The 19,769-nt window shown below is 57.2% G+C and overlaps 1 protein-coding gene across 1 annotated transcript; it reads right to left on the bottom strand.

Moving 5' to 3' along the window:
* Positions 1-2,212: 2,212 nt before the first annotated feature.
* ECM1 (extracellular matrix protein 1) lies at positions 2,213-18,752 on the bottom strand. The gene is made up of 7 exons (XM_077841487.1): positions 18,612-18,752; positions 10,242-10,325; positions 9,176-9,519; positions 8,011-8,424; positions 7,093-7,313; positions 5,146-5,233; positions 2,213-3,571 (listed from the first exon to the last, which is right to left on the bottom strand). The coding sequence occupies exons 1-7, from the start codon at positions 18,670-18,672 to the stop codon at positions 3,386-3,388; spliced, it is 1,398 nt and encodes a 465-aa protein (XP_077697613.1). The 5' UTR covers positions 18,673-18,752; the 3' UTR covers positions 2,213-3,385.
* Positions 18,753-19,769: the final 1,017 nt, after the last annotated feature.

Genomic DNA, 19,769 nt, shown 5'->3' with positions numbered 1-19,769 from the left:
AGCAAAACCACCGGGCGCTCAAGGCCCTGTCCGTCGGGGAGGGACCAGACGCTCCCGAACAATGACCTCGGAGGGGGCCTGCAGAGCTCCCCACCTCCGCGGCGGGGGTCAGCGGCAGAAGAGACGCAGCTGTGTGTATGTCACACACACACACACACACAGAGCTCATCTGGGGACTGGCAGCCCCCGCGTCTGGAGCGAGCAAAGCTGTCTCTGAACTGGGAGTGAACCCTGCTCAGCCACGCACACAACGCCAGCCAATCCCCAACCTATGTGTGGGGCAGAGGTCCCCACAGCTGGACTGTTGCTTCTTTGCAGCTGGGGCGCTATGGGGAAGGACCGGCAGCACCAGGGGCACGTAGCAAGGAAGGGGGGGATCTAGTCCAGAAAAGGTTGGATCTAGAAAAGGAGAGCCCCGCATGGGATTCAGAATAAGGGTGCATGGGTACAGCCAGGGATCCAGAAACGGGCCGCGAGATCCAGGACGAGAAGTGCAGGGTTTCCAGAAAGGGAGTGCCGCCACGGCGCGGGAATCCAGAAAAGGACTGAGGGAATCTGGACAAGAGATTAATTCGCCTCGGGGGGAGTCCAGAAAAGGGGAGCGTGCACGTGTACACATGGACGCGTGTGCACAGGGGATCCAGACAAGGGCGCAGGGACGCACATCAGGAATCCAGCCAAAGAATCTGTGTGGGGGGAGATGGGCCTTTGTGAAAGTCCATGTCTCAGTTTCCCCATCTGTAATATGGGAATTATGATTAAAGCGGGTGGAATATTTGCAGACAGGACTTTTGGCTGACGGAAAATGTCATTGACAATATTAACCCCCGACCCTGCCCCTTTCCTTCCCCAGATCCCTAGTGTCTTATCTTCCACAGCCCTGGGGAGCAGGACAAAGGTTTGAACATCAAGCCAGGCGGGGGACCCTGGTGCCACAGGCCCAGGGCAGAAGCGTGGGAGAGAATCCGGTCCTGAGTGAGGGGGGATGGAAGGGCAGAGCTTGCCCCCGGCCCAGCTGGACCCAGGTGTCTCTCCACAATCTGTGCAAGGCGGGCTCGGCTGAGCAGCTGGCGTCTCGCAGGACGGCTCCGAGGTGGAGCTGGGCAGCTGGCTGGGCGAGCGCTGCAACGTGGAGCAGGGAACAGGGCAAGTGCTGAGCATGCCCCACACCAGGACACCACCCGGGAGTTCTCTTCTGCCCAGCTGCCCCGGGGCCCGTCCGCAGGGCAGCCTGGCTGCACATCACCCAGCTCCGCCAACCAGCCACACTCCAGCCCTTCAGTGTGCACATATCGGCCCCATGCACTGGGGAGCCAGGTCAAAGCAGATGCAGAGCCTCCCCTTTTGCCTCTGGCCTGTGTATAGCTTGTCCTCCAACGCTACCCCACAATTCCCTGCACCAGGGCATCCCGCATGGTGCTCGAGGCAGCGCTGTCCAGCGGGTGGAGCACTCTAATCGGGGGCTCTAATCGCAGCTCTGCCACTGACCCAGTGGGTGACCTGGGCAAGTCCCGTCCCTGCTCTCTCTTCCCTCCCACCCTTGGTCTGTTTAGACTGTCTCTGAGTCCGGGCAACACCCAGAACACCTGGGCCCTGCTCTCAACTGGCACCACCCTAATACAATCATCATCTCTCTATCCCTGCCCATAGTTACACCCTGCCCATCCCCAGCTCCGGCCACCCGCATCAGCTGGCAGCAGGAATTCCGGGGCTCGCGCTAAGGAAGACCACATCAAAGTCAGGGACAATGACACCCACAGCTGGGATGATGCAGAGAAACAGGCCCAATCCCTCAAACTGAATGGGGCACACACAGGACCCCACCATCCCAGCAGGGTGGAGAAAGGGGGCGCCTGGGGGCGCGATGTTTGCAAAGAGCCAAACATGGCGTCACATTCCTTTAGAAGCCGAGCCCCATCGGCGGCCAACGCAGGATTAGAACGTGGGACCGCCCCACTCCAAGCCCCGGGCATCACCCACGTGGCTGGTTGCAGGCCCACAGCAGGGTGGGGGGGGTCTCTCGTGTAGCAGATTCACCTATAAGGCCCCTGCCCCATTGTGCAAAACTACCCAGGAAAATTTCAAGGAGCAGACAGCTCAGGCAGGTCCAGGTGCGAGCCTTGCCCCTGCCATCAGGTACACGACAGGGGCTAGAGAAGAGCAGGAATCCCGAGGGTGGCTGGGAACAGACAGGAGAGAGTCCAGGTTGTTCATCAAAAAGGTTTATTAGGAATCTCCCTAGAGCCTTTGGCAGAGAAGAGTTGATACAGTCTCCGGGCTAAGGTACAAACACAGATTGCAAGTGCAAGGGGACACAACAGAGCCACCAGAAGCAGGAGATCAGGATCCCGCTGCCCTGCGTACCCCCAAAGCCAGCTCGGGCGCTAGCGGAGAATGCTGAACAGGGCCCCCCACTGCACAGAGTGGGGGGGTGAAGGAATCCCCCCAGTGCTGCAAATTGGATAAAGGGCAAAGGGACTCTCCCAGCTACGCTGGCCCTGGGGCAGAGGCCACAGGGCCAGCTGCCCACAGGAGAAGCGGGTCAGGTGTTTAGTCCCCTCTGTCGCTCCCCAACTCCCTGCTTCTCGCCCAGCTTGGTTTGCACAAAACCCCAACCCCAGGCTCTTCCAGGAGACTGACCGGCTGGTTCATGCTGAATCCACATAAACTGAAGCTCCCATTGGGCGCCCTGCTTGGAATCAGCTCCCAGGACCCCAGAGCACAGATTCCAGCCAGGGCTGGAGCCTGCTGCTTTGTATCATGCACCGAGAGAGCTGCCAGCCAGCCGCCCGGATGGCTGCATCTCGCCGCCCAAAAGCTCCAAGCCGGCCAGTAGGGGGCACTGGCCGTTAGGTGCAGCCAAACCCACCCACTCAGCTCCCATCTCAAACCCTCCTTGCTCTCCCGTTTCCGTGAAGGAATCAACCCGCGTTAAGTGCCTTTTGCATACGTGTTGCAGAAGAGAGGGCCACAGGTTGCAGCCGGGTGGAGGCGTGGTGGGGGGGTCAGGCAGGATACAGGGCTGGGGGGATGGGACGCAAGAACCTGGGCTCATCTGTTGCTGCCATCCCCAGGGATGGGGATTGGCGCACGGACAAGGAAGCTTCGGGCTGGCTGCCTCGAGATCAGAGAAACACAGCTGGAGCCAGGGCCCGGGGGATCGGCGTTAAAACGCAATCCAGAAGGGAGCCAAGCACTGGCGGAATCCCTCCAGCATCTCGTCACCGAGACTGGGGCTCACATTCTTAGAGAGCGAAGGCCAGGACAGCAACGTCCAGCTGCCACCTAGCTCGGAATTGGAAACAGCTGGGGGGAGCATGGGGGAGAAGGGGGCTCAATGATACACGAGAGCGCGAGGGAGACAGTTCTGGTTCTTTCTGTCCTTTTACGCCGCCGGACTCGGCTCACTGGGGACCTGCCCCGGGACCGTGCTGGCCAGGAAGATGCTGTCCAGGTAGTTGGCATTGAAGCAGTAGGTTCTGTCCTCCTCCTTCTCCTGGGAGCAGCATTGATCCTTGTCCTTCCAGGAGTCCTTCTGGGTGGTGCACAGGGCAGCGATGGAACGGGCTTTCTGGGGAGAGCAGAGTGCAGAGGTGGTTAGAGCCGAGGCCTGGGACATGCGGCGAGTCAGTCACCCAAGGGCACGAGGGGTCAGGACTCCTGGGTTCTACTTCCAATGGCACCAGTGTCTCACTGCATGACCTTGAATAAGCCATCTCTCTTCTCTGTGCCTCAGTTTCCTGCCTCTGTACTATGGGGATAAACTCCGCCCACCCTCCCGTTATGGGCATGTCCTGAGCTCTGAAACACCAATCTCCCTGCACCCCCACACAAAGGGAGCATTCGCAGCACATTACACCCCTTCCCCCACCCCACCCCGTCCCAAAATAACCCAAGCAGTGGTTCATCTTTGCACAGTAAAGCCCCCAGCTATTTAGTACACAGGGCGGCTCCCCTCCAACCTCCCCCTTTCCCCAGCCAGCCAGAGCCCATTTTCAAACCCCTGTGACAGAGGAAACCAAAGCTCTGATCCCAGAAACTTGGGGGCCCGAGCGCTGTGCAGAAATGGGGGAGGCCTGGGTTTCACAGCCAGATGTTATGATCAGAAGAGAAGGTGGGGCTCCTGCCAAGCCCAGGCGAGTCCAAGGGAAAGTGGTGCCACCCTGCTACGACCTTAACACCTAGATCTAGTGCGCAGGGGGGCCGGGGGCCCGGCCAGGGGCACTGGCAGGAGGTACAGGCCACCGGGTTACATGAGGTCACCCAGATCTCCAGCTTCTCCTGCTTCGCTGCAGCGATTCATGCACTGCCCCTGGGCTGCCAGATCTCTTGCAGGGGCCGGGGGGAGAAGGGGCTTTTTAAGCCAACCTGAACCAAACCAATGCCGGTCCAGACCCGGCTGCCCTCACTCCAGTGTAGGGGCAGAGTTTGGTTTAGCAGCAATGACATTGGCAGCCCTCGGGGTAACGAGCCACTGAGACAGGAGGGTTTCCCACCCAGAGCACAAACCACGCAAAGCCTTGGGGTCCGTCTACACCTAAACCGCTACAGCGGCGGCTCTGGACGCCGAGAGGCTGTAACTAACCCAGCTCCCGGAGAGGTGGTCGACCCGGCACCATCTGCACCAGGTTGAGGTCAGCCCAGCTCCGGCTGTCGTTGGGGTGGGTTTTCACACCCCACGAAGACGCCAACGTGAGCAGCCCTCAGCTGGTCTGAGCTGTCCTTGACCTCGGTGGAGCTCTGACATGCGATGAGACACGTCTCCCATTACGAACCCTGCTTCTAGCTGAGGTCCTTGCCTGGCTTCCAGCACCCAGGTATCTGAGCACCTCTGGGTATTTACCCTGCCAGTCCCGCCGGGAGGCAGGACCTCACCACTACCCGTACTGTAGAGATGAGGCTCAGAGAGTAAAGTGACATGCCCAAGGTCACGCAGGGAGTCTGGCAATGCAGGAATTGAACCCAGGGTCTTGGGAGTCACAGAGAAGCTGCACTGCCCACTGCACCATCCTCCTTCCTCTCTCCGCCCAGGGCAGCCATGCCAGAAGGCCTGGGATACATGGTTCCTCAGCCTTTTAATCACCACGTTGTGTGCCTACAGCAGGGTCTATTTGATACCCACAGCCCCCCCTCCCTTGCACTCACCTCTTTCTCTGCACACTGGCTCCTCTCCTCACCCTTTAGGCTGCAGCAAGGCTCTGTCATGTTCTGGATCAAGTCTGGGATTGGTTTCCTAGTAACAGGAAGAGAGTGGTTTGTACCCATGGCTGGAGCTCAAGGCTTGGGCTAATCAGCAGCCTGTTTGGCTAGTACTGGAATATACCCAGCATCATGCTTTAGAGGGCGCTGTGCTGCCAGGGGTTCCCCCTTTTGGTGGAGACATGAAACTAAGACCCTGATCTTTCGCAGTCACGGAGAATCCAGCTGGGATGCTGACCCCAGCACCGCATTTAAATTCTAACTCGCTGAATTATGTCCTGCCTCCCTAAATTCTCCAGGTGGAGTCAATCGGATGCTGCATTCTTATGCACTTCCTGTTGTAAACCGCAGCATCACGTTGCTGTGCGCTGTTAAACAGCTGCCGCAGTCCTCCCCAGAGGTCGCTGCATTTGGGCGGCGGGTGCGTGAACCCAGCATACACAGCCTGTAAAGTGCCTGGTTTGATTTCAGTGACGCTCCACAAGCTTCAATTTTAACCCTTCTGAAGATCTGGCCTGGAAAGTTTAAGTGATTTGCCTAAGGTCGCAGAGGGACACCTGGGCAGAGACCAGAATAGATTCTCCATCACACTGCACTTGTCATGTATACCCCTGCCAAGCGAATGCAAAGTCGTTGTAACATGCTACCAAACCAGATCAGCATTTTACACAGGTGTAAATGCAAAGGAGAGTCATGTCCCAGGTCTCTCGGCTCCCTGGCCTGGGCCTTGCTCACCAAATCACTGCTGTTCCATAGAGCCACCTGGCTTGGACAGGAAGTGGGATCTTCCTGGCCTGTTTCCTCATCAGAACGTTCAGTTGAGTCAATGGGGTCAAATTCCCACCTGGTGTAAATGGGCAGCGCTGACCTACATCAGCTGGAGGTCTGGCCCGTTCCTTGGACACAGGACAAAGACCCTGCACCAGTGATAATCAGGTTCCTCCAGACGGGGCCAGGACAGACCCTGGGCTCTGTCCCTGCAGACAGCACTCCAGGCAAAACCCCACTGTCAGCAACTCCCCTCGCACGAGGAAAATCCCACCGTGAGGCTCGCACCAAAGCCTGGAGCATGCGGTGGGGAGCGTAGGGTGAGAGGTGCTGGATGGGAATCTACTCTGGCTAAATAATGAATGCCTGGCCCGCTCGCCTGGAGCGAAGTTGGATTGAAAACGAGCCACCTGTAATTAGAGCAAACTGTGGCTGGAAAAACCCCATGGGGGCCCCCCTGCACTCCCACTGGCGATTTGCACCTCTCATCATAGCCAGAAGGTGGCGCTGCAGCCTCACCAATCCAACTGTTAACCCAGGGATTAACCCTCTGCTTTCCCACCACCTGGATTAACTCTCCTGCCCAAGAGCCGGGACATGGGCAGGGCAGCTTGGATGATCTAATTCTCTCCGGGTTTGCCTCCTCCCCGGGCCCCTTTATCTTTCTATAGGCCACTGCCCTGCCGTGCTCGGGCATTACAGGTGGCAACAGTCACAGCAAGCCTACCTGACGGGTCTAGTGGGTTGAGCAGGGGGCTGGGAGCCAGGACTCCTGGGTTCTATTCCCAGTGCAAGGAGGGAGTGGGGTCTAGTGGGTCGAGCAGGGGGGGCTGGGAGTCAGGACTCCTGGGTTCTATTCCCAGTGCTAGGAGGGAGTGGGGTCTAGTGGGTCGGCCAGGGGGCTGGGAGTCAGGACTCCTGGGTTCTGTTCCTGGCTCTCGGAAGGGAGTGTGGGGATTAGGAGTTCAGGACAACTCCTGGGTTCTCTGTTCTGCTGCTGGTTCCGTTTGTGAGCTTGGGCAAGTCTCTTGTTTTTCAGTGTCCCCCTCTTCCAGTGTGGGAAGCTAATTCCCCGGGAGGCTCGGTCAATGTCTACGGGTCCCTGGCCGAGCAGGTCAGACTCACTGTTTGGTGAAGAGCTTCATTTCCCCGCACAGCATGTCCAGGAGCTCTGGGGTCACCTCTCCCAGGCTGACAGCCTGGATCTCCTTGTCGTAGGCCGGGTTTGGGGCCTGGCTGGAGAAACAGCTAAACCTGGCCTTGCCTTCAGTCTGTTTGCAGCACTCGTGCGGTGTGGTCTTCATGGACAGCTCCTGCTTGCAGAACTGAGCCAGGGCCTTCTCCCACTAGAGAGAGGAAGAGAAGCCATGTACAGAGGGAATGGGGCCACAATTCTGCTAGTACCAGAGGATGGGCTAAGGCTGCAGCGTGGGACACAGGACGCCTGGGTTCTAGTCCCAGCTCTGCCGCTGCCCTGATGGGTCAGCCTGGGCAAGTCACTTTGCCAGCCGGGGCTCGGATAATAACCCTGCCTATGTCTAGCCATAGGCTGAACTCTTTGGGGCGGGGACTGTCTCCGTGGCTGGGCAGCACCATGGGGCCCTGCGCTCAAGTCGGGGCCCTCCAGGTGCGACTGAAAGCTCCCGAATATTCCCGGTGCCTGGAAAGCTCCGGGGATCCCGTTTGTTTAGCGCCTGATCTGTACCCAGCACAGAGAGACAGCTGGGGAGGGGACACAGCCAGCCTGCCCCCCACAGTCCTTCCTGCTGCTGCCAGAACAGAAATGAGCCAGGCAGAGCCCCCTCTGGCCGAGCCCTGGGCTTTACATGGAAATAGGGCCCGGGGGGAGGGAGAGAACATAATGTAACAAACCCCATTGCCCCCCCGGGACAGAACACAGACCGACAGTGCCAGGGAGGCTGGGCCTGGGAAAACTCCCCCCGCCCCCCTCCCCCCGGCCAATGGCCCCTTGGGATTGGCTCCTCCTGCCCCACTCCCTTGGGCTTGTCCCCCGCAGCCCCGTGCCGAGCCCCGCCGCCTCACCGCAAGGTGAGCACAGTTGACGTTCTCATTCTTGCAGCACTTCCTGAAGTCGCTCTCCATGCGGGTGGTGGTGCGGGCCTGGCGCTGGAGCCAGCTGTAGCCCGTGGTGGGGATGGCGCCGGGCACGCGGACGGGCCGGAACTTGCGCAGCCTGCAGATATTCCTGATGTTGCTGGAGGTGGGCTCGCCGGGCGGGAAGGAGACCTCAGGCAGCCTGGGCCCCAGCCCGGCGCCGGGCTGGGCGGGCAGGCTCGGGGGGGGCGCGGCCCTGGCGTCGGTAGGCACGTAGCTGGGGTTCGGGGCCTCGCTGGCGAAGCACAGCTCCCGGTCGGCACCCGCCCGCTTGCAGCAATGGTAGTGCTTGGTCTTCACGGCGAACTCGTGGTCGCAGAACTGCTCCAGGGCTTCCTTCCACTGTGGGAGGGAGGGAGGGAGTCAGTGGGACATCCCGGCGGGGGCCCAGAGCCCCTCCCATCCACCCCAGAAACAGTCCCGGCTCGGGGCGACCGGCACTTGGCCCTCCAGCTGGCCAGCTTACCCTCCATCAGCAGCGGGCGGCTGCTGGCCTGGGTTTGCCGGGCCTCTGTCCGACTCACAGCCAACACAATCGGCCCCTGGCCGGCAGCCGCAGCCCAGAGGGCGAGGGCTGAATGGAACCTGGAGACGGCGCTCCCCTGGCATAGCGAGAGGGGTCCCCCGCCAGGGAATGCCGCAGTGCCCGTGCTGTGCCCGCCCTGGGGACCCAGGCCCGGCTCTCCAGGCCCTATCGCCAGCCCCGTGAGTAGCTGTAGGTCTCCCAGTGGGGGAGACCCATCCACTCGGGATGGCTGGGACCGTTTTCTGAGCCATCCCGAAGCCTCTCCCCTGACAGCATCCTTCCTTGAGAGAGGGGCAGCACGGCCTCGTGATTAGGGCAACAGGCCGGGACTTCGGAGAGCTGGGTTTAGTTGCTGGCTCTGCCACTGACTCCGGCCATGTCACTCCCACCCCCGTGCCTCAGTTTCCCCTCCTGCCCTTTGTCTCTTTGGCCTGCGGGGCAGGGACCGTCTCTCCCAGGTGTATGGACGTACTGCCCCCCCCGCCTCCCCATAGCTCAGCCGGGTGCTGCTGTAACACAGCGGCTCCACGGGGCAGCTCGAGCCAAGAGCCTAGTGCAGGGACTCACCGCGCTCTCCATGCAGCTCAGACGCTCAGGCCGAGGGCAGCACCGCTCCCGGCTGGCCTCCAGGAGGTTGAGGGCATCACCTTGGCGCTTGAGGTGGGAGAACCCTGTCTGGGGCAGGTTCGTGGGCCCGTACGACGCCTTCTTCCTCCCCTCCAGGCAGATGTTGTCAATGTTGCTGGCACTGGGGCGGCCCGGTGGGAAGTCGTCCAGGTTGTGACCCCAGGGCTGGACCTGGCAGGAGGGGCCGTCGTCGCAGGTGCTGACACCAGGGCCTTCGGCTTTAGCATGCAGCACGTCCGCCCCAGCCCAAGGCGCTCCACGGACCAGGAAGGGGGCAACGGGCCCTAGGGCAGAGGGAGAGCAAGTTCACAAGCCTGCAATCAGGGCAAGGCCCCACCCGGTCCCCCCGGGGGTCTTGTCAGCCTGTCCCATTCCCGGTTCACGTTGGGAGGAAGCAAACACGAGGCTGCAGCTTTGCTCTCCTCAGCTAAACTAGGACGGGAGACCACCCTCCAGGAAGCAGTCGTCTGAGGCCACCCTGGGCTCCTGGCCAAATCCGTCAGCCTCCCTAAATCCCTGGCCGACAGCTGCTGAGCTCCACCCCAGAGGGGGTGCACATCAGTGGGGGTGGCCGGGAGCTCAGGTGCGCTCTGTGGTGGGAGGTTGGTATGGCTCTGGCCCAGTCACATTGGGATGCTGCTCCCGGCTCAGGCCCCAAAGAAGCGTGCGCTCATCGCAGGCCTGGCTGGTGCTAGACGGAGCCAGGACTGGACCTAAACTGGATCCACTGCCCCTAACGAAGCAGGGGAGCGAGCCCACGGAGCAGGGAAGTGTGGCCAGATTCCAGCCCCTTTGGACAGAGCCAGGGCCCCAGGTTATCGGGGTGCGGGGGGGAGCATTTGGCATGGCCTGGATGCTCTTCCCCCACTATCTCTCTCACCCGCAGGTTTGCACAGTGCTTGCTCCTTCCCCCTGGGATTCCCCAGCCAAGGCCGGTGTCACCCAGTGGAACCCGCCCCACAGGGCGGGAGGAGTTGGAAGGGCCAGCACCCTCCTCCTGACTCACTTTGCTCCAAGTCCAACAGCTCCGGGATCACTTCGCTCTGGTCCAGGTCCTCGGCTGTTGCGAAGGGCACCTCCTCTTGGCCATCTGGGAGAGGAACAACAAAGGATGTGTGAGCAGCTGGACCCAGCGCCACCATGCTAGCCCCGAGCGGCCAAGGAGATCAGGTGTCTGGCTCAGAAACCACAAGATCTAACGGGGCGGGGGGTTCCCTTTCTTGGCGGTCTGGGGCCAGAGCCCTCAGGGGTCCTGCTCTGCAACTTTTCTCTGTGCCTCAAAAGCTAGAAGCTGAGTAAGAGTCACCCCTTGCTCTTATACAGCCTTTTCCTCAGTAGGGCCCAGAGCGCTTCACAGCCTTTACTGTATTTATCCTCACAATGGCCCCGCAAAGCAGGGCAGGGCTGTCACCCCCATTGTACAGCTGGGGAAACTGAGGTGCAGAGGCTAAGGTCACACAAGGGGTCTGTGGCAGAGTAAGGAACTGACCCGGGGTTTCCCAAGTTCTAGAGAGTGCCCTAAGCCCTGGGCCATACAAAAACGCTAACTGAAATCCCCTGACTCCGGGAGCTCCGGCTTTGAGAAAATCTCCAGCTCTCGGAAGATGCCAGCCCTGCGACACTGAGGTCCCCTCATCAGCATTTTGCACCGAGGCCAGGAGGTGCCAGCCAAGTTGATTGTCCCTTTTGGCTGTAAAGCTTGACCACTGGGGTCATGTTTTCCTGCCTCTCTCCCAACCACCAGGGTTAGAAACTTTCTTATAAAAAAAAAAAAAAAAAAAAAGCAGAGACTCTCCCATAATCCCAGGACTCCAGGAACTGGGGCTTTATGGAAAACACCAACGATGGTGACATTTGCAATGAAACTGCCAGAACTGGCAACTAGGGTGACCAGACGTCCCCATATTAATGGGACCGTCCCCAATCATATTAGGGGCTTTATCTCAAATACACAACTATACATCCCCGCTGCCCAGAAACAAAGTGTCCCAATTTTTCACACTTGCTATCTGGTCACCCTATGGACAGGACCCGGGAGACCTCAGAGTGAGTGATGGTGTGACGCCAGCCTTCCCCCAACCCCAGCTCTGGACCCATCCCCACTTAAATGCTGTTAATCCCCATTCCTGGAAAAGCGGCTGGTAATCAGCATAGTCAGACAGAGGATGAGGAGATAACGCAGCTATGGGAAACCTTAACCAGGTCTGCATTAGTCACAGGTTAATCCACCCGCTCACCCTGAGCAGCGAGCACAGGCTAGGATAGCAGGGGGCTGCGGGTAGGGACTGAGGACCAGCGGCAGGGCGGTGTGTGGGGAGCCCAGGGCGGGGACAGCAAGGGGCTGTGGGTCGGGATTGAGGGGCACCGGCAGAGCTGGGGGATGGGGGGAGCCCAGGGCTGGGCTAGCTGGGGCTGCGGGTCGGGATTGAGGAGCACCAGCAGGGGAAGGAGAAGCAAAGGGCAGGACTGCGCCGAGCGTACAGTCAGAAGTGACCATCCAGGCATCCCACCTGACTTCCCGTGTAACACAGGGCAGCACATTTCACCCTGCAACCCCTCGCCTGCGCCAGCGACTCCAACTCAACTAAACATTTCCGTCCCCAGGAGAGTAACCTGCCGTGCGCCGCAGGCGGAGAACAGGAGAGCCCGAGGGCACGCCAATGGCCCAGGCAGCACCCGAAAAACAGCAAAGTCAGCAGAAAATTCAATTTGGAAATGCTGTTGCAGTGCCTCATGGGATTTGCGGTCTGGGCACTGAATGCTCTCTTCCTCCTCCGTGGGCCAGGTCCCCAGCCAGACTACCTCTTCCGTGGCCGGGGGTGGGGGACGACACGAGACTCCCAGGATGCATCATGGGTGGCTCAGCATGGCTGCACTGTGGTGCATCCTGGGAGATGTAGTCCAGCTGGGAGTAGGCGATTGATGCACCAAAACTACAACTCCCATGAGGCACCAGGGCACCATTTTCAAATCAAAATTTTTGCAGCTTTGCACCAAAAAGTCGAGATTTTCTGTGGGGGAAAAAGCCCATTTTCCAGCCAGCTCTAAGAGTCCACGAAAGCCAACAGCAAAACTCCTATCGACTGCAAAAGGAGCAGGGTCTGGCCCTAAATCCATGAGAGAATCCCTCCTGTGCAGCAGTTTTCAGTCCCCTGAAGCCTCAGCTACTAACCTCTGACAGAGGGAACTGGTTCTGATCCTGGGAGGCAAACCCCTTTGTTCCTCTACAGAGGCCTCCCTCACTCAACCGCTCACATATTTTCACTCAATTAATAACAGAGCAGAACTATAGCTAGTGGGAGCCAAAAGGCTGCTGGCCGCGTTGCCCAATGAGTAAATGGCCTAACAACCTAGAGAGCTGGGCTCTAGATTCCTGGCCCTGTCACGCACCTGCTGCGTGGGTGCATCAAACTGTAGGAACCCAGGGCTGGAAGAGACCTTGCGAAGGCGTCAAATCCAGCCCACTGCATTGAGGCAGGACTGAGATTTTAGGCAAGTCATGTGCTGGCTCTGTTCTGCCCCTCACCAGTCATTTACTTAGATTATAACTTATCACTCTGGGTCTGTGCAGCGCCCCGAGAGCCCTAATCTCTCTTGGGGCCTATAGGTGCTACTGTAATAACGGATCCAAGCATGCCCGTCTCTGCAAACAAACTGGTCCAACCTGCTTTGCCTTACTATCCCCGCCCTCCCCCTGGGGATCGCATGATGCTCTGCACTTAGACAGCGATTATCTCCCATTCCCTGAGCAAATATTACCTAACCCTCCAGAAACAGTGAGTATCTTCCCGGTACATGGGTGGGGGAAACTGAAAGCTGGCACCTCACTAGAGCTGACTGGGGCTTTGGATGGATTTCTCCATGGCCATGCCCCTTCCCTAAGGGTGAAGTATTCTGCATGCACCCTGACTCCTGAGTCATCCCATTGAGCTCAGTGATGTAAGGAACCCGGTGAGATTCCTCGCATGAGTAAAGTTAAGCGTGGGCATAAGGGTTTGTACAATGACCTCCGTGTCAGCCGTGACTAGGGACTGAACCAGGCCCTGCCAGAGAGCTGCATGTTTTTAAATCCAAGATGGTGCAGAGATCAGAAAGCAACGAGAGCATGTCAGTATAGCAAATAGATACACTGATCCAAATCCAGACTTGCTTTTCTGCCAGATGCTGTAGTCAAATGCAAGTTACTGGGATCAATACAGGGGTAACTGGATGAAATTCTCTGGTGGGTGTTATCCAGGAGGTCATACTAGATGATCACAACGGTACCTTCTGGCCTTGGAATCTAGGAATTTTCTGAATTTAGGTCCAGTCTTGCAGGCTACACTGACACAAAACACTCACAGTCCAAGGGCAGAGGACCAGAGCCTGAGATAACAGATACAAGAAAATCAGCAAGGCCGGCAGTTTTCAACCTTTTTTCATTTGCGGACCCCTAAAAAATGTCAAATGCAGGAGCAGCCCCCTTTGGAAAAGTTCAACATGGTCTGCAGGCCGCCAGGGGTCCTCGGAGGACAGACTGAAAACCACTGAACTATCGGAATGTACCCGATGAAGTGAGCTGTAGCTCACGAAAGCTTATGCTCAAATAAATTTGTTAGTCTCTAAGGTGCCACAAGTCCTCCTGTTCTTTTTGCGAATACAGACGAACACGGCTGCTACTCTGAAACCTGAACTAGGCAAAAGACCCTGCCAGGATTTTTCCAAAAGCAAAAATGCCAAAAGGCCTGTTGTGTAAGAAACCATTATTGAATACAAAGCTTTGGGGTGTGTCATTGTTAGGGCCCCAAAGCCAAACCACAATTAACAAGATGGAATCTCCTATTGACACAAGCAGATATGGCAACCACTAATGGCAGATAAACATTTTAGAGACCGTCTGAACCGGAGACTGCGAACAGAGCTGAGCTATGCTGCGTGGAGGGGGGAGATTGACATGGGGGAGTCGGGGATATTCACAGCAGGTAGTGATGGGGAAAGCTTAGTGGTGAGAGCACTGGATGGGGACTCAGGAGACCTGGATTCTTGGCTCTGCCACCAGCTGTCCATGTGGCCATGAGCGAGTCATGTGATTGCTGTATGCCTCAGTTTCTCCTTATTAGGGAGGAAGTGTGGCATAGCGGAGAGCGCATTGGGCTAGGATTCAAGAGACCTACAATCTATCCTGGCTCTGCCACTGACCTACTGGGTGACCCTGGGCAAGCCACTTCCCCTCCCCGTGCCTCAGTTTCTACCCTGTAAGATGGGGTGATGACACTGACCTCCTTTGTAAAGCACTTTGAGATCTCCTGATGAGAAATGTCATGTAAGAGCGAAGCATTAATATTATCACCTGTAAAATCAACAGAATAACCCTGGCTTTCTCCCACCCTTTGTCTAGGTAGACTGTGAGCCCAGCAGGGCAGGGACTGTCTCTGTGAAGCACCCGGCACAAGGGGCCCTGAGCTCAGCTACTGTAACCTTGTTAGCGTAGTGACACATGCAGGATTGATCTCTGTTCTAGTCTCTGGGGCTCAGTCCCATCCATTCTAAAATGACCCAAGCACTGGGGCTCCCGCAGCCGGAGACCTCTCTACTCGGAAGGGTCTCCTGCTACTCAGACTGAATTTTATCCTATTGCTTCCATTTCTTACCCACACACATGCTGAGATGCCCCCCAGATGCCCTCCGGCCAAGGCCCTCATGCAGGTAACCCGTCCCTTTGGAACCGCTCATGACCACGAGGTATGAGACTTTCCTGGGGGGAGGGGAGGGGGGAGGAATTAAACCCCACTTGCTGATTCCAAAGTAATGATTCTACCAAGGTGAACAGATGCCGCAATGATGGGCACCAGACAAGAACCTAGAGAAATGGGTACGTATAGTGTACAGCTGCCTAAAGTATGCCTGGAAGCTATGGACTTAGTTACTAGTTGGTTTGGGGCAGAACACGGGCGACATGGGAACCACCATGCCAGTTCAAACCGTGGTGCACCCAGCCCTGGATCATGTCCCTGGCAGTGGCCAATAACAGCTACCACAATGCATAGGCCCAGCTGTGCCATGCTGCATACACAGAGCAGGGGGCTGCCTTCCTGACCCCAGCACAAGATTTTTTTTTTTAAGTTACCCATAGTTTAGCACTTTGGGATCTGTTGGGATTGAGAGGGCACTCAACTATGGACTAGCAATTACCTCTCTTCTAACTGTTACTGTAGCCAGAGTCAGGACTCCTTGGTTCTATTCCCAGGTCTGTCACTGACTCGCTGCGTGACCCTGGGAGAGTCACTTCCCTACTCCGTGCCTCAGTTTCCCCATCTGTAACATGGGGGACAATGATCCTGACTTATTTATTTGTAGCACCTAAGCACGCCAGTCATGGACCCGGGCTTCATTATTATGTTAGGAGCTGTACACAGAACCACCTGGGGAACATTCAGTGCATGTTTCATAAGGCCCTGTCTCTTCCTGGGTACCTGTACAGCACCTAACACATTGGGGCCTCCACACACCAATGATAGGAGAGCTAGCCAGGTTCCTTTGCCTTTGCCATGCCCTGCCTTTGGCTGTTGCTGGGCCGCCTTGATTTCCCTGTGCTCAGTTTGTCCAGCTGGGGGTTATTTGCACTTAGACTTTCGGGAGACTGCAACGAGCCAGCCCAGCCAGGAGAAATTTATTTAAGAAATTCCTGAGGTGGGATCAGGAACCACGGGAGGGAAGGTTGTGGAGCTGCTACCTGAGATAAGGAGAGGAGAGATACTTAGCAGGTGATAATGCAAACCGCAGAATGAGAGGGGGGAACCCAGGCCCTGGGCTGGGGCGTTCAGGTCACAATTTCAATGACATGGGGGCCAGCCACGTGGGACTGTCCTTCAGTCAGGAGAGGGAGGGAGGGTGGGCTCAAGTCTTGGACTTAGGAAACCAGCATTCCATTCCCTGCTCTTACACAGACTCCCTGTCTGACCCTGGGCAAGTCACTTAGTTGTTCTGTGCCTCAGTTTCCCCACCTGTTCAATGGGGATAATAGCCCAGTGCTACCCCACAGGGGCACATGAGGATAAATCCATTAAAGACTGTGTTGTGCTCAGTGATGGGGCCAGATAAGTATCTAAGAGAGAGAGACCAGCGTGGCAAAAACAGGACTAGACGCCAAAGGCATGGAGTGGAATTTACAATAGCCCCTGAATGAGTTATGCGCCTAACTCCCCTTGACTATCAAAGGGAGTAGGGCACCAAAGCAGGGTACTTTCACAAATCTTACCAGGCTCCCACCTGCATCTTTAGGCACTTAAATAACTTTGTCAATCTCCAAGCGAGCCAAAGCACCTCAATAAACCGCTGTGTTTGCACAGGAGCTCGGCCAAACAGGGTCACAACAGGAGCAGCCAGGAAGCTGGCTGGCACGACCCGTCCCTGCCGGGGCGTTAAGCTTGTCAGCACCGGGGACTCTGGGTCACCAGCAGAGCCCTTTTACCCCCCCTAAACGTCCCCTCGGGACACTTGCCTGTGAACCCCGGGTGAACCTGGCTCTTTTTCCTAGCTGCGTGCCAAGGGCTCGGCAGATCTCTTCAAACCCGCCAAAGGACGGGTTGGAAAAACCACTAAACTCTTATTTAGCCCGAGCAAACAGAGAACCCTTCTGCTTCTTACTCCGGGAGGGGACGCTGGCGGCGCGGCCCTTCCCGATCCCAGCCGGGGGGTTCCTTGGAGACGTACCCGCGCCAGCTCTGATCCAACTGGTCTGCTAACCACAGAGCGTTGCCGTGGTGCCGGGGGGCTCGTGCCCCACGCGCCACCCCTTCTGAGACGCCTGGCACCTGCTGCCGCGGACATGCCCTCTTGTTAGCGTGGCGGCTTGGGGTCTCCGGCTCAGCGCATTGCCTTAGCCTCTCCCACCCGCTCTGGGACCTGGACCCCTGCTCAGGAGCCCGCCGACCCTGCTCCAGATTCAAAACCTGCCCAGCTCCGGATACGGATTCCCAGGCCCCTGGGATCACCAGAGAGCTGATACAGCTTTGCTAGAAGATAGGAGTCGGTTAGCAGCGATGCGGGGCAGAATTTCCCTGGGCTTAACTTTTCAGGAGCAGCTCCTGGCGTCTGACTGGAGCTGCCAAAAAGTGGGGAGCGGCCGTGCAGCGTGCGTCTCAGAAAACCTGACCCATGGGGGGCGGGGAGGGTTGTCTCGTTTTGGGGGGCCCCCAAATCTTGTGACTTTTGTTGCCCCCTCTGCCTCCAGACTTGCTAAAAGGGCATCCCAGGCCGAGGGGGCCTCTGCTGACCCCTCCGCACATCCTGGTCTGGTGGGAGACAAGGCTGCCCGTCTGGTGTTGCTAGGAACATGGAACCGGGACCAGCCTCACCAGGACCCCCATGCTCCTGCCTGGCGTGGGGCTCCCGGCCCCCCCGTGGGCCCGCAGGGTTGGCTGCCCTGGAATAACAAGCACAAGATTCCTCTGCCTTGCTCTGCACCTGAGTTTCCAGGAAGGGGACCGAGAGGCTGGTGACTAACCACAGAGCAAGTGTCCCAGCAGGGCAAGCTTCCCGTCCTACATGTGCCTGGCTCTGTCCTGGAGGGACCCCGTCGCCATGGAGCAGGGGGACGCTCATCCTCCAGGGCCCAGTCAGAGCTGGCATTTCTGCTGAGGTTCCCAACAAAGGGTTGGTTTAAACTGTCTCAGGAACTGGGCTGAGACCCACCAAATGGCAACAGACATTCAATCCCTACCAGCCTGGGCTGGATTCAAACAGGAGACCTCAGCGTAGAGCCTCCCCCGCAGCCAGGCATTCGCCCCCCATCAGACTATTATCTCTAAAGGCACGGCCGGGACTGGCTGTTCCCTAGTTTTCTGCGCTACAGTCCCTTTCGGGAAGAGTCTGTCCTAGCCAAACGCAGGCGAAAGATTGGTAACTGGGAGACACCCCCCTTCCCCGAGTCAGCAGCTCGGGAACTAAACAAGTGGACAGGAAATTGGAAGCATATGGCGTGGCTGATAGGAACTGGGGAGTGCGGGGGATCTCTCCCTAAAGCAGAGGCGGTTACCTTAGAGATCCCACATGCCTCCTTTGCAATATGGTTATTATATCTGCCACCTTGAGCCCCATTGTGCCCAGGCCTGAGAGCTCACAGTCTGTCTAAAGAAGACAGAAAGGCTGGCAGAGGGAAACAGGGGCTCTGTGATTTACCCGAGACGAGGACCAGAATCCACGTCTCCCCACTGCCGTGCTCTAGCCCCCCAACCATGCTTGGAGAACGACTCCAGAGCGGTGTGATCTGGTTCTTCAGCCAGCCAGCACCATGATCCCCACAAGAAACAAATGGAGCCGGGCAGGGTGTGAATAAAACGGCACTGAGCCGTTCCCACGTGAACCCAGGGCAAGTCTCCCTGCTCCCAGCACTCACCTTGCGGAGCCGCTCTGGCCAGGCACAGCAAAGGGACGAGCAGGAACATGGGAGGCCTCATCGCGAAGAGCCTGCGAGATCAAGGTGGCTCGGGACACGTCCCTCTCAGCACTGGTGATTTTTGTGCCTGAGGTTTCCCCGTGGAGCCTTTAATATACTGTCAGGCCAAGAGAGTTGAGTGAAGCTGAGTCATGGGCTTGACGTCAGCAGCCACGCCCTGCAGTGTACACAGCTTCCTAAATCACTAAGAAAATATCCCAAAACAGAATGAGTTTTCCGCCCGAGATAATCTTACAAGGCAACAAGCAGCCAATCTTCCCATATGGAAAGAGCAGAAGCCTAAATGACTGACGCGCTTCATCTCCCATCTCTGCGTGTGTCATGCTTAGCTCATATGTGATCCCCACTATCAAACGTGTTCCAGCACACCGGCATTCAAACTCCATGGGTGTTTGTACCACACAGCCTTGCATAACTTAGCTTGGAAGGAGTTGGGGGTTTTTTGTTTGTTTTTTACGGTAAATGTCGGTAAAGATCGATTTTGCCGCACACAGACACACCCACGTTTCCATGGATAACGATCGATAGGCAACGTAAGAAAACTGCGGTTTGCGAATGTACCCGTCAAAGCCCAGCGGTTTCCATTTTTGCATTAGGCTCCTTACAAGGGGGCCAGCGGATGAACGGTAGAGACAGGTACAATGGGTGGATTTAAGGGTATTGACTTGAACCATTTTGCCGGGGGCTGCTGGCAAGCTCTGTGAACAGTTTATAAAGCTTCCACTTTTTGAAGTGCAACACCGACTGTCGCCCCCATAAATGTCCTGCAACTGTGAAAATTTAAAGTGATCAAAACCTAAAAGAAAAGGGTTAAAAATGAATCTTGAGAGTAGCTGTTGAAATTATTAAAAAAAAACACATTTGAATTCTGCCAAGCCTCATGATCCTCATTCCTGAGACAGCGTCACCCTTTCTGTGCATTACGATACCACCTGCCAGCCCCAGTGACGGCCCCAGGACCCCATGGTGCGAGGTGCTGGACAGACACAGAACAAAACGACAGTCCCATGACCCCAAAGAGTTTACAATCTTCAACTGAGGCCTCTTCATAGAGTTCATGGCCATTAGATCATCTGGTCTGACTCCTGCACAGCAGAA

This window comes from Eretmochelys imbricata, chromosome 24 (genome assembly GCF_965152235.1).
Source record: "Eretmochelys imbricata isolate rEreImb1 chromosome 24, rEreImb1.hap1, whole genome shotgun sequence".
Taxonomy (NCBI): Eukaryota; Metazoa; Chordata; order Testudines; family Cheloniidae; genus Eretmochelys; species Eretmochelys imbricata.
Note: the sequence above shows the minus strand (reverse complement) of the source record. Positions and strands in the feature narration are given on the sequence as shown.

What these genes read in the sequence shown, in the direction of transcription:
- ECM1 (XM_077841487.1), bottom strand. Translation starts at nt 18,672, where the DNA reads ATGAGGCCTCCCATGTTCCTGCTCGTCCCTTTGCTGTGCCTGGCCAGA. An exon ending in GGCCAGAGCGGCTCCGCAAG is followed by an intron (nt 10,326 to 18,611) that starts GTGAGTGCTGGG and finishes TTCCTCTCCCAG; the next exon opens with ATGGCCAAGAGGAGGTGCCC. An exon ending in GCCAGTGTGCAGAGAAAGAG is followed by an intron (nt 3,572 to 5,145) that starts GTGAGTGCAAGG and finishes TGCTCTCCCCAG; the next exon opens with AAAGCCCGTTCCATCGCTGC.